Here is a 13,028-nt window from a genome sequence, read left to right as displayed (position 1 = left end):
GCTGAAGCTCGTATTCAAGTCACATGATCTTTCTAACCTTCAAAATATGTCAGGCTTTAGATGTACTTTAAAGCAACAAATGTCTTTCGTATAATGTTCTTAATTTTGCAAATACAGACTGCTGCTGGGCTGTTTTATTTTTAAGATCAGAATAATTCCTATTCCTGTTTCAAAACACAACAGTCACATAACAAAGCAAATATGCATGAGCAAGACACCGTACCTCAATTTAATTTATTTATAATGTGAGCAACGATATGCCAGCTTTGTCCGTGATACAGAGAAATACTGAGAACAACATTAGCAAATCAAGAAAACCAGAAGGACAAAATGCCTTCCTCGATGAACAGAGAGAACATTACTGGTATTTATAGTGAGTGATGCTTGGCAGTGAGGCATCCTGAAGTCATCCTGTTAATAATACTGTTAAAAGCACACAAAGTCAGTGGATTAGAGGAAAACATGCAAACATTTACATCTACCCACCATACACCATTCTACAAAGAGCTATGGCTCAAAAGCTTGTGTCAAAATGGCTTTACTAAGAAAAGGTAGCTGTAAATGCTTCAATTTAGTGAAACACCTACCAGATATTTACATCTTTTTGCGACCTCTCCTTTTGTGAGGAAACACTTTTAGCAACATGGATTTGACCACTCACACGGATAATGCAGTCTTCTGGGACCTTAGTGGGAAAAAGCGATTGACTCTTCACTAAGGACGCGAGATGGGAGAGAAAAACCAGCAGTAACAAAGAAGAGAGATGAGGTTATATTGTCAGCTCAAAGAGAAATCCAGGCATAAGGCTCTGGTGAGGCTAAGACACTTCGAATGGTCTTCTAAAGGGCTGGACTGGCCACACTGATGTCTTTCATACTGCTCTGCCCTAGATACTTATCAGCAGTCGCTGAGATGCTTCTCAGGGCTGACCGGCTCAAAACTTGTCTTTCATTTCTGTATGTCTGACATTTCTCAATACTCCTTTTATCAGCGGACTCAATGTCAGATCCCCAAAGGTGCCCCATTCAGACACGGCACAGCCATCACGAGAAGGAGTGGCTATGTTTAACCCACATTCAGGCAAAGACCAAGCATTTAAGTAGAGGTGAAACCCCTCGATGGAGATGAAGGCTGAAGAATTACTTCACTATTTGACTGAATCACAATGGAAAGCAATGAGTCTGGTTAACTACTGACTCTTATTGACCATCAATGGCAGTCAGAATTCAAAGTGATGTATAAAACTTGAGGCCTGTTGAATACTGCTATACTTCCCTGCAGAAAAGATCATCAGAGCTGGTCACCATCATATGTTTTGGATGCTGGTGCTAAGCACATCCCTGGGTCTTATTGTGCATTATTCTGATTGACTCAAAAAATGTCTTTATAATCCTTCATAGTCTTTGTAATCTTTCAAAAATGCAGCTGAAACCATTTTTCATTTTGGCTGATGTCATCAAAGTCATGTAAGTTTCACCCACTAGTCTGGCTCTACTCATGCTCCGTCCACTTTTCAGAATCCAATCAGTTCCCAATGGATAACATCAAGTCCAGCCCTATATTTCACTCAGAAATATGTTACATGATGACAGTATAATGGGTTGAAAATGCCATTTCATGCTTACTTTAACCAGCAATATTTTTGCTGATTAACATCATGACTAAGCTTTTAAACCAAATAGGAAAGCACCCAACCAGCACAAACCAGTCAGAACATTATGAAAATCCAAGCTGGTCTTTTCAGCAGGGGAGTTATACACAATTAGTAGATATAAATCTAAATTCCAACGCTCATTTAGTAATTCCAGTGATTATTTCAACTGATATTTCTAGTTGTACAGCAAAAAAATAAATAACAGGAATACAGTTTTTCACTGTTACAAAGTAGCTCCAGAGTAGTTGAGCAGTTGACACTGCCAAGATGATAAGCACACTGAATAGGGCTAGACAACTGTGGCTACAGACATATGACACAAACAAGGGCATTCATTATTCAACTTGGGTCTGTACTGAACACATAATAATGGGAAGGCTTCAACTGTGAGTCTACATTAGCACCATCTCATACTGTGAGAGTCATTATCATATTGGTAAACATTGAGAGTATGGCACTGTATTTACTCTCAACCAAGGGAAAGGACTGGCTTACACGAAGGTAATATCTGAAGCACTGCGCCATATTGTCAAAAGATCATCCATTTTACATTTGCGTGTCTTGCCCTTTGATGAGAGATAGGTCTCTCTGAGAGTTATTGTTTATATGTGAGAAGCAACACAACAAGAAAAACAAATTAGCGTGTTCGCGATGATTGTTGAATGCCGAGATCAAATCTTTTCTTCTTAACACAGTGCTTCTCCTTCACCGATAACAGACGTCATTGGTCTACTGGCTTCATCAATGAGTTTTGCTTCCTCTGGCACCCGCCACAGGCCACTGAGGCCCCGCTGGCTATCCATTCAGTATGGCCTTAACTTGATCTCTTCCGTTCCAATGTGTGCCCTCATACAGGTGTTGTCCTCCTGTTGATACCATCATTAAGGTCTTTGGGAAAGCAGTTGTGCACTTGGAGGAATCCAGAATCGTGGTCAGGGCTGTAGGAGCTGTCCGTCCCTGATTTGAGGGGATCTCTTGTCAATGTGTACATGTTGATCTCTCCTATGGGAGCCGAGCTCATCATCTTCATGCCCACGGGTGATGCCTCACGGGATGCTTCCGTGGAGCGAGAGCTGGAGCGCGAGTGCCGTCGACGGTAGCGAAAGCTGGGTATGCGGGAATACGGCGAAGAGGACGAGGTAGACTTGATGAACTCACGGCGTGCTTTGAACCGTACTTCTTTGTTCGTCTCAATGTAGATATTGACAGCCAGAACAGCCACTGCCTCGGCCACAATGAAAGAGAGCGCTCCAAAGTAGAATGACCAACCGTAGTTATACTGGTTCTTCTTGTCTTCGTCACGTTTGTCACTGGGGTCACCGGCGTTGCTGGAGATGTAGACAATTATACCGATGATGTTGCTCAAACCTGCCAGACACAAAAGAGAGCCAGGAAAGCGTAAGAGAAATGCCTTTAAAAGTAATATAACATATTTATGACTTTTTTAACTTAAGATGTTACATTCGGCTGACTGGGATACGTCAACAGCACCACCATATTTGAAAGGTTAACCCTACAGGTTGAGCTCCTCAGAAGTAATCACTACTCATCCTACTGTAATATCACTGACAAAAATGCCACAACGTTGTGCAGCTTACGGTTGTACAAACTGATGGCATAGACTCTAGACAAAATGGGATAACTTGCTGCAGACTGCAAATATCTAATCAACTGCATGTGTTTATGTCAAGGGGGCAAGGCTTGGCAGGTTAGTGTAACTCAGGGGTAGCCAACCCTGATCCAGCACACCTGACTGTAATTTTCAAGTAATCCTGATCACCACGATAAGCTGGTTCAGGTGTGTATGATTAGCATTGGCGCTCAACTCAGCCAGAAGGAAGCTCTCCAGAGGCAGGGTGGGCTACCCCTGGTGTACCCCTGGTCCTACTCGAACCGCTCGAGTGGGATTCAAACCAGCGTCAACCAACAAGGATCTAGCCTCTGTGTAAAAGTGGCTTGTGCACCTCTTGAGGCCAGGGAAGTGAGGCTTACCTACACATCTCTTACTAGCTTTCCTTCGTTGCCCTCACCCCTAAATCTCACTCCCATCCGGGTCACGGCACCAATGTAAAGGTGCGTTCACGCCATATCATAATTACTGTAACTACGGGATTCTGGCTCGTAAAAAGCGTCCACGCCCTTGTAGAGCTTGTAATTACAGGTTTTATTCTGGGAGTGTACCACGTGGCCACTGTACCACCTGACTGCAGTAGATTCATTTAGGCGTTGATAGTGGTGCCGTAGAAATGCACAATTCCCAGTCCGAAATGCATAATTCCCAGCTCCTACTTGCACCACTCTGAGCGGGATTTGAACCAGCGTCAACCATAATTTGTGGTGGGTACGCTAACAAGGACACTAAAGACCGCAGCCTCTAGTGTGCCTCTTGGGGCCAGGCAAGTGAGGTTTACTTGCACAGCTCTTACTATATGGCCTCCGTTACACTCACCCCCGTAAACATCACTCCCATCTGGGTCACGGCATCGTTGTAACTAACATTGCATCACTCTGAGTGGGATTTGAACCAGCATCAATCATAGTGGTGGGTGGTGGGCACGCTAACAAACAGCTCTTCTTAGCTATCCTCCGTTACATTAGCATGGTCTAATTAGCCCCTGCTGGTAGATGTTGTAACTTCACCATCTGGCTAAAAAACTGCTGAGATGAATGGGAATGCTTTCTCAAATAGCTTTCTCCAGGTATTATAAACCTCCTTGGTTTATGTGTCGATCTTGACCTTTACAATATGGTAGACACGCTGATGTATTGTGGTAATTAGCAACGGTGGCTAATGCAGACCTGCCAAGACACACTATGCTGCAAGTTAACCCTATCCACCCTAGCGTTGCTTTTACACAATCTTTTTATTTACACAATCTTTTACTGTTTAGATAAAGAGTCTTTTCATCGTCTATCAGGTGATGAAACTATACAAGGAAGGCACTTTTAGTAGAAGCTATATCAACCCACTAAATTCAGTTAAGTAACAGCTAAAAAAATGGAGGAGTTGTTGCCCCCTCAGTTCCAGTGAACCTGCCAGTAAAAGCAGGGATAAGTTGGAGTATCAGAGCATGGATCTTGACCTATATTACATTACAATTATATTCAGTGAACAATTTGTGTTTAGTAATGGTGCTAAAAGTGTCTATAGTGAATTGAAAGGCCCTGTGTGCATGTTAGTGAGGTTTACCTGCTGCCACAAACAGTATCCCTGCGCAGAGTAATATGTTGTTCCACTTGCTGTAGATGCGTCCCACCCCAACACACAGCCCTCCCAGCATCAGCAGAATGGTACTGAGGATGGGGAACACACTGGAGGCACGCACAATACCTGTACATGCACACACAAACACACAGCTTTAACTTGAGAAAGATATCAAAAAGTGCATGATAAGAATTTCAACATTGAGATATAGACAGCAACACTGTAATATTCCTGAAAAGAATGTCACTCACGTAAGAGATACTCAGAGCTGTCTGTATCATAATCATTATCATCTGGGAAATGATTGATTCGGTAACAACTTCCTTTGTTGAGACCTACAAAAATATAAAACCGGTCAAGATTAGAGTTGTGAGGGCATGCAAATATATGCAAATCACCAAGCAAAATTTGTGTAACAAAGTAACAAAAAGTAACAATTAAAAAATAAAAAATACATCCTGCATATGATACTGTAGCAATTTGTTCTGTTTTGAAGGAAACAACTGAATACAATTAAAGTATATGATTTCCAGTAAGAGCATGTATGAGGTCTAGATGCTGTATTTGACAGCTTTAATTCCATTTTAAATGCCGACAAATACAGTGTTTAGGATGTAAATGCAGTTCGTCTATAGTGTAATTTTGAGGATATTGGCTAGCTATATTTTTCAGCATTTCACGCATGAGCACCACATTTTTTAAACAGGTCTTGAGACCCTTGTTTTCAATTCATCAGCACTGCAGCTCTGCAGTTGGATATATTGTGGTGTCTCGTGTTTTTAAAAAACATCATGCATTCTATGTGATCATCCCCTTACGCCTGTCACTCAGAAATCAAAACATTGTCGAATCGGACAGATAGTAAAACTAAAGCACTTCTCATCCGGCTGAATGAAGAAAGCGACATAGCGTTTTAAAGGGAATTTCAGATGAGTGATATCACTGAGATTACTGGTATTTTGGTTCTGATGAGTGAATGGTATCTGAATGGTAAAGAAGATGGAAAAATATTAACTAATAGCCCACGTGGCCTAGGTGATGTCAACAGATTATGCTATATTAAAGGTTCCTAATGTTGGTTTGGAGTCACCTGCAATAGGTAAAAAAATATTTTTTCATAATATACAGTACATTGCAGAATCACCTCTTTTTTTAAAAGCACACAAAGTCAGTGGATTAGACATTGCAGCTTCATAGTGTCTGAAACAGTTTGATAAAGGATCCAGTCTCTCTAAACCCCTCCTTTCTGAGAGACGACTCTGCCTTGATTGGTCAGATGGCCCAGTCTGTTGTGATTGATCTACTCTGCTCTGATTGGTCAGATGATTCAGTCTGTTGTGATTGATCTACTCTGCTCTGATTGGTCAGATGACCCAGTCTGTTGTGATTGATCTACTCTGCTCTGATTGGTCAGATGACCCAGTCTGTTGTGATTGATCTACTCTGCTCTGATTGGTCAGATGGCTCAGTCTGTTGTGATTGGTCTACTCTGCTCTGATTGGTCAGATAACTCAGTCTGTTTTGATTGGTCTACTCTGCTCTGATTGGTCAGATAACCCAGTCTGTTGGTCTACTGTTTACAGTGCATGTCGGAAACCAAACGGCCATTCTGAATTTCAGCTCGGGATGTTTGTATCACAGTTATATGAACCGTAATGATGTTGTCAGTTTTACTGTATCAATTCGAGTTTGTTTGGAAGTGCATGCAAAGTGGATTTGCTTTCGCAGTGAAGAAAACAGCATCTTCTCAACATGTTGACAACACAAACCAAACTCTTCCAGTTTCAGCTACAATTACAGTGTTTGAGGGTCAAAGTAGACATTTGCAGGCAGCCAATGAAGACCATAGGCTGGCATTATGCAAATATGTTTCAAACCTACGTAGGTTTGTAACAGAAAGTGAGATTGGAATTACTGACGACTTCTTTCGGCAGTTCAGAATCAAATTCTTTTAGGAGACAATAACTTTTTGTCGTGCACTGTGATCTTTACAACTTTGCAGACCTCTTACATTCACAAACAGCTATATTACACACTGCATGAAAGGCAATATTTGTAAAAGCAAAATAAGGGCACTTTAAGCGAGGAGATCATCATAAATCCCTCTCTCTGTCTGTCTGTCTCTCTGTCTACTCCCTGTGACACAGCTTTTGTGTGGCCCAGCATGCCATTAATTGGGTCTAGTGTTAAAAAAGGAGCAAATTAATTAGCATTAAATAGGTCTGAGAAGTGGAGCATGTTTTCTAGTCTAGTCATTGTAAAAAAAAAAAAAGGAAAAAAGAAAAAGAAAAAAGAGACCACTGTAAAAAATAAAAAACCTGATATAATATATATAATACACACACACATACACACCACATATAGGACGTACAATGAAAAGAATATCAAATATTAAAATGCATTAATTTTTTCAACAGACAAAAAAACAGATATATATATCTAATCATATCAGTTATCTGTCATAATAGTATTGATTGATATTATTGGTAATCATTTCTATATCTGTACCTCCTCAGGTTCAGTTATTGGACAGTATCCTATTGTTGATGAATATTATTACACAGTTTTTGTCTCAATGAGTTCCAAGCATAGGTCATGACCCAGGAACAAGATTTATTCTAAAGATTATTCTGATATTTTTGACAGAGTACCATTGTTACAGTATAACTTTCATTCATATAATTATTTCAGTTGTTATTTCAGTTTGGGTATTATTTTTTTGCAACTGTTATAGGCAATATATGTGGCATAATGTTTCAGGTTTCAAATATATATATATATATATATTATGTAAACACAAACTTTTATGTTAGATGTGATTAATCGATTTTAGTCATAAAATTTTCTCTCATAATATCTCTACTTTCAATGTATTTTCCACAATTTATTTGATTGCAAGGCTTTAAATAGCTCTCATGAACATCTTAAGCCATATTTTTGTAATTTAACATTAAATTGGAAAATTGTCTTTACAATAAAAGTATTTGGAATTTGCACTTGAGCCGACATGAGCAAAACCTGATGAACATGTTCTCCAGCATCCAAAGAGCATTTGGTGCTTCAAAGAGAGCAAGAAAATCTGACCTTTTGTACAGTTTAAAAGCTTAATGCCACAAATTTGCTTATTTGATTAGTGACCTTGAAATAGTGCCAAATCTGAGATATGTCTTCAGTGTACATCATCCTTTTTCATTCTTCAAAATCCTTAATGTTTATTTCCAGGTTTAATTTAAAAAATCTGACATTTTCCAATGTGTTCACCAACTTTCAGACCCCACCGTACCTCTATACAGGCTTGTACACTAAAACTTCTCTCACTGTGTACAGTAAGTGTGGTGAGCCATACGATCTTATGTAAAGAGCAGCTCAAGCTGTTGATTTATAGGTTGTAGTTATTGGCCCAGTGACTGAAGTGTATCCAGCCTCATAAAGACAAAATAAGGAACCTCGCTTGACTGACACGGAGGCACATCGGCGAGGGAGAGCGAGAGAGGAGAAAACAAGCGCTTGGTCCCTGCGGCCTGCCTGGAGGTAACAATGCTCATCGCTGAGCATGTCTTCTCCATGGCAACCTCAGGTCTGATCCAACAATCTGATTTCCATAATGTCTCCAAGGATGCCTTTGACATCTTCATTGTGGTTTAATACAGCAGACAGCAACACGCTACTCTCCCCCATGCCAAAAGCCCCCTCCTGCCTTACAAACCCACATCCCCACTGGGCACATCCCGCATGGCGAGGAAACAGCTGCCACATTCCACGTCTTCAGCTGCCTCCAGCGTTTTGTCATAATTGTGAATCGACGCAAGACAGCCAATCGCTCGCCTTGTCGAGGAGTGAAACCAATCACTGCTTTGCGTGCTAGGGGGGCAGTGTGCTTTTCTTTGGCTCGGCTTATTTGTCATCTCAAATCTATCGATATGGAGAATGCCTTGGTGGTATACTGTGTCGTCTTTATTAGTAGTGTTTGCTAAGGCAAGTATGAGTATTATTGTTGCTCATACTTACCATTAAGGAGTTGAACAAAGTACTAACCCTGAGTATTAAACTTTGGTATGTAACTCGGTTATGCTACGGATATCATATCTCAAATTACGGACATTTAGTCTCAAATAAAATCGATTTAAAAAAAATTAATTATCTTTACTCCAGATTATACAATACACAAAAGTATTAAAGGCAAAAGGAATGACTGTATTTGTATGACATATCTCTTGGCAAGCACCATTATTTTGAGGTTTACGCAGGAAAGGTAAATGGTCCCGCACCTGGCACGTGCTCACAGCTCGTCATGACTGCGTTATTCAGTGTGGATCATGGCGGAAGTCAAACCCAGTGGCTAATTAGAGACTCCGTGGCCTTTCAGCCGCTGCATTTAATTACAGATCTATTGTGCATGCTGGGAATGGCAAAAGTGACAGATCTTCCCTTCCAATACCCCCTAATCTCACAAACAAAAGAATCATAACCATAGTCAGTTAACTATACTCAGGACTCAAGGTATAGATTTTTTATTTTATTTTATTTTACTATTTTTATGGCACAGTTCAAGTGCTTATTTTATTTTATTAAACTTTAATAAACCCCAAGATCATTTTTTATTTTATTTTATTTTATTTTATGTTTTACTTTATTTATTTTATTTTTATTTTATTTTTTATGACACAGTTCAGGTGTTTATTTTAATAAACTTTAATAAACCTAAATATATTTATTTTATTTTATTTTTATGGCACAGTTCACATGTGTGCTTATTTTATTTAATTAAACTTTTTTATTTTTTTATTTTTATTTTATTTTTATGGCACAGTTCAGGTGTTTATTTTAATAAACTTTAATAAACCTAAAGATATTTATTTTATTTTATTTTATTTTATTTTTATGGCACAGTTCAAGTGTGTGCTTATTTTATTTAATTAAACTTTTTTATTTTTTTATTTTTATTTTATTTATTTTTTTATGGCACAATAAAGCTCAAGGTAATTTTTATTTTATTTTATTTTTATTTTTTATGGCACAGTTCAAATGCTTATTTTATTTTATTAAACTTTTAATAAACCTCACGATAATTTTTTTTTTTTTATGGCACAGTTTAGGTGTTTATTTTATTTTATTAAACTTTTAATAAACCGCAAGATAATTTTTTTATTTTATTATTTTTATTTTACTTTTTGTATGGCACAGTTCATGTGTTTATTTTATTTTATTTTATTTTATTAAACCTTTTTATTTTATTTCGAATTATACTTTTATACATGGTTAATACATGGTTAATTTAAAAGTAATTTATTTTACTTTATTTTTTATTAATTCTTTTAATTAGATTTTAATTACAGTACATTACAAACATTTCAGGGAAATAATGGAGTAACAACTGCATTATGCTTGCTAGGCCAAACACAATTTGATCAGTTTTACTGAAATAAGGATATAAATATAAATCGTGACCTATGCCCTGCTGACGCCGAATATCAGCAGCATTTTCTACATAGATCTGAAGAAGTTTCTTCTTTCAATGTTGGAAAACTCAAATATTTTTATACTATAAAATGACAATACACTAAGTAGGTAGTGGTTAATCACTGGTGTCAACTAATTTCCTGAAAGACAAACTGATTTTCTTTAGTCAGTATGAGTTCTGCTCTTAATATGAAGCCTGGCAACATTATCATTAGACTTTTTGAAAAAGATAAGCATGAAGTTATCACTGTTCATCACCTATGATGTCCTTGTTTAGCCTGAACGCTTGTATGACGTAATCAGTCTGGCTGTCTGAGTCAAAGCTCTGCCAAAATTGCATATGTTGTGGGAAAAACCTAGCACGAAATTATATATATACATGTTAATAACCATATGTCTGTCTGTCTCTCATGTCTGTCTGTCTTTTTCTTTTCTATGGACAATCATAAGAAGCAACAGATTCATCTATTTTTAAACATTGGCCACGTTACCATAGTGATTTCAGACATATTGTTTCCAAGCAACAGCATCAAATGCAAGAAAGACATGAATGAAGGAAGAGGTTTATGAGGAGAATCTCTGGACTGATTACGCCTTCCTGTCCATTCAAGAAACCCGCTGGTGTCAACAGAGAGAAACGGGGGAGCATTTTCAGTCCCTTCCAAGTGAGCGTCAACTTATGCTAACTTGAGAGAGATCCAACCCCAGTGAATGAGTCTGGATGAGTTGTTGACAGATCCTGTGGATGGAAGGCTATAAGCGCTTTCATTTAGATAGCAACTTTGTCTCAGATATGTCTCCTAAAAATGGGGGGCGTTTAATGAGACAATCGTCAAACAACCGACATACTGTTATCTATAAAAAATTTGATCTTGGATTTATTTGATGAGAAATATTTGAGCTCAGATTTTGGTATCCTGACAAATCTGAGCACAGATGAGAAACTCTAGACTCAGAATGCCAATAGAGCTCACACTTGTGACGTTTCTTTTCTAAAGGCCTGTTTATAAAGGAAAAAATAGAGATGTTGGTTAACTTGAGCGTCTCTAGGTAGGTTAGACTCCTTTCGCATACTGGTTGCACACATTTAAAGGGTTAGTTCACCCAAAAATTAAAATTCTATCATTAATTACTCTCCCTCATGTTTTTTCAAACCCGTAAGACTTTTGTTCATCTTCAGAACACAAATGAAGATCTTTTAAATTAAATCTGAGAGATTTCTGTCCCTCCATTGACAGTCTACGCAACTACCACTTTCAAGCCCCAGAAAAGTAGTAAAGACATCATTAAAGTAATCCATGTGGCTCCTGTGGTTTAACCTCAATTTAATGAAGGGGCGTGAGTGCTTTGTTTGCGCAAAAAAACAATTTATTTTCAAAATATTAATTTCCAACAACGTCTGCTCTCGCGTCAACACAACACGCATGCGTCGTGAACGCGCATTGGAGATATTTTCTAAATAAAGTGGTATTGTGTTTTTTGCCACAAACAAAGCATTTGTGTCACTTCCAAAATTTGAATTTAAACCACTGGAGTCACATGGATTGCTTTAATGATGTCTTTACTATGTTTCTGGGGCTTGAAAGTGGTAGTTGCGTAGCTGTCAATGGAGGGTCAGTCACAGAAAGCGCTCAGATTTCATTAAAAATATCTTAATTTGTGTTCCAAAGATGAACGAAGGTCTTACAGGTTTGGAACGACATGAGGGAGAGTAATTAATGACAGAAATTTAATTTTTGGGTGAACTAACCCTTTAAACTAAATGGCATCGTCAAACACAAACTAAGCATCTGACTGTAAGAAACCAATATGTTGTTTTGAGTTGACTTGGATGGAGATAAAGAACAAAAGCCTCCTAAAAGCAAGACTTGGTTGTCTGAAGACAAAGGCAGAACAATGAACTTAGTTTTCTCTTTTTTAAAACTCAAGTCTAAGAAAGGATGTGAAGCACATGGTACCCTCTATGCAGCAGATCCTCCAGAGCCCGGAGTGCGTGAGATCTCCGCGGACCTTCTTGGGTTGCGCCTGCGTGTCGTCCGTGCTGATGTTGGTGGCGTTACAGATATATGCCCGAGAATAAAGCCAGTAGTCGGTCCCGATCGCGATGCTCATCAAACTAAACGCCACAAAAGCCCCGACGGTGGCCAGTAGCATCTGAATCCCACGGTCACACCACGCCATGGCCACTCATAATAACAGCAACGGTAATAATCCACACATTGTTCAAACACGGGCGCGCGTCATGTTTTGGCTCGCGCTCGCGCTGCTTTGTTCTGTGTGATCAGGAAACTTGAGCGCGTCTCCTCCACATGTTGCTGTTGAAATAGTGAGCAGCTCTGAGCTCACACTTCGTATTTGCTTTCTAGGCTTTACTTAAGAGTTTTGATCATCACCTTGTCCATTTCCTATAATCAAATCCCTCTTTTCCAAACTCAGATGGCTTTGATTTGGGATTGCGATCTTCAAACCACACCTTCAGTCACACTAACCAATGAGAAACACACATGGCCTGAAGAATAAGATGATGCTCTCACATCTCTTCATGATCATGATGATGTTTTAATGCTTAAACGCTGCAGTAAACGAGTATAAAACTGAGTAAAGAAGGAGTCAGATACATAAAGTACAGATTTGATGCTTTTGTGACTTAAAATAAATAGATTGAAACGAATTAGCCTACGAATATAGCCTATTTTTTCACGGGGGATA

The 13,028-nt window shown here is 38.7% G+C and overlaps 1 protein-coding gene across 1 annotated transcript; it reads right to left on the bottom strand.

Moving 5' to 3' along the window:
• Nucleotides 1-211: 211 nt before the first annotated feature.
• cacng4b (calcium channel, voltage-dependent, gamma subunit 4b) lies at nucleotides 212-12,796 on the bottom strand. The gene is made up of 4 exons (XM_051888705.1): nucleotides 12,278-12,796; nucleotides 5,111-5,194; nucleotides 4,845-4,985; nucleotides 212-3,022 (listed from the first exon to the last, which is right to left on the bottom strand). The coding sequence occupies exons 1-4, from the start codon at nucleotides 12,498-12,500 to the stop codon at nucleotides 2,502-2,504; spliced, it is 969 nt and encodes a 322-aa protein (XP_051744665.1). The 5' UTR covers nucleotides 12,501-12,796; the 3' UTR covers nucleotides 212-2,501.
• Nucleotides 12,797-13,028: the final 232 nt, after the last annotated feature.

This window comes from Ctenopharyngodon idella, chromosome 3 (genome assembly GCF_019924925.1).
Source record: "Ctenopharyngodon idella isolate HZGC_01 chromosome 3, HZGC01, whole genome shotgun sequence".
NCBI lineage: Eukaryota > Metazoa > Chordata > Actinopteri > Cypriniformes > Xenocyprididae > Ctenopharyngodon > Ctenopharyngodon idella.
The sequence above is the reverse complement of the archived record's forward strand: the minus strand, read 5'-3'. Positions and strand labels throughout refer to the sequence as shown.

Bases quoted from the DNA above. Each gene is read 5' to 3' on its own strand.
- cacng4b (XM_051888705.1), bottom strand. From the start codon at position 12,500: ATGGCGTGGTGTGACCGTGGGATTCAGATGCTACTGGCCACCGTCGGG. The intron at 5,195-12,277 runs GTACCATGTGCT...ATATTTTTGTAG, and splicing joins GAGGATCTGCTGCATAGAGG to GTCTCAACAAAGGAAGTTGT. The intron at 4,986-5,110 runs GTGAGTGACATT...GTGCATGTACAG, and splicing joins CAGCTCTGAGTATCTCTTAC to GTATTGTGCGTGCCTCCAGT.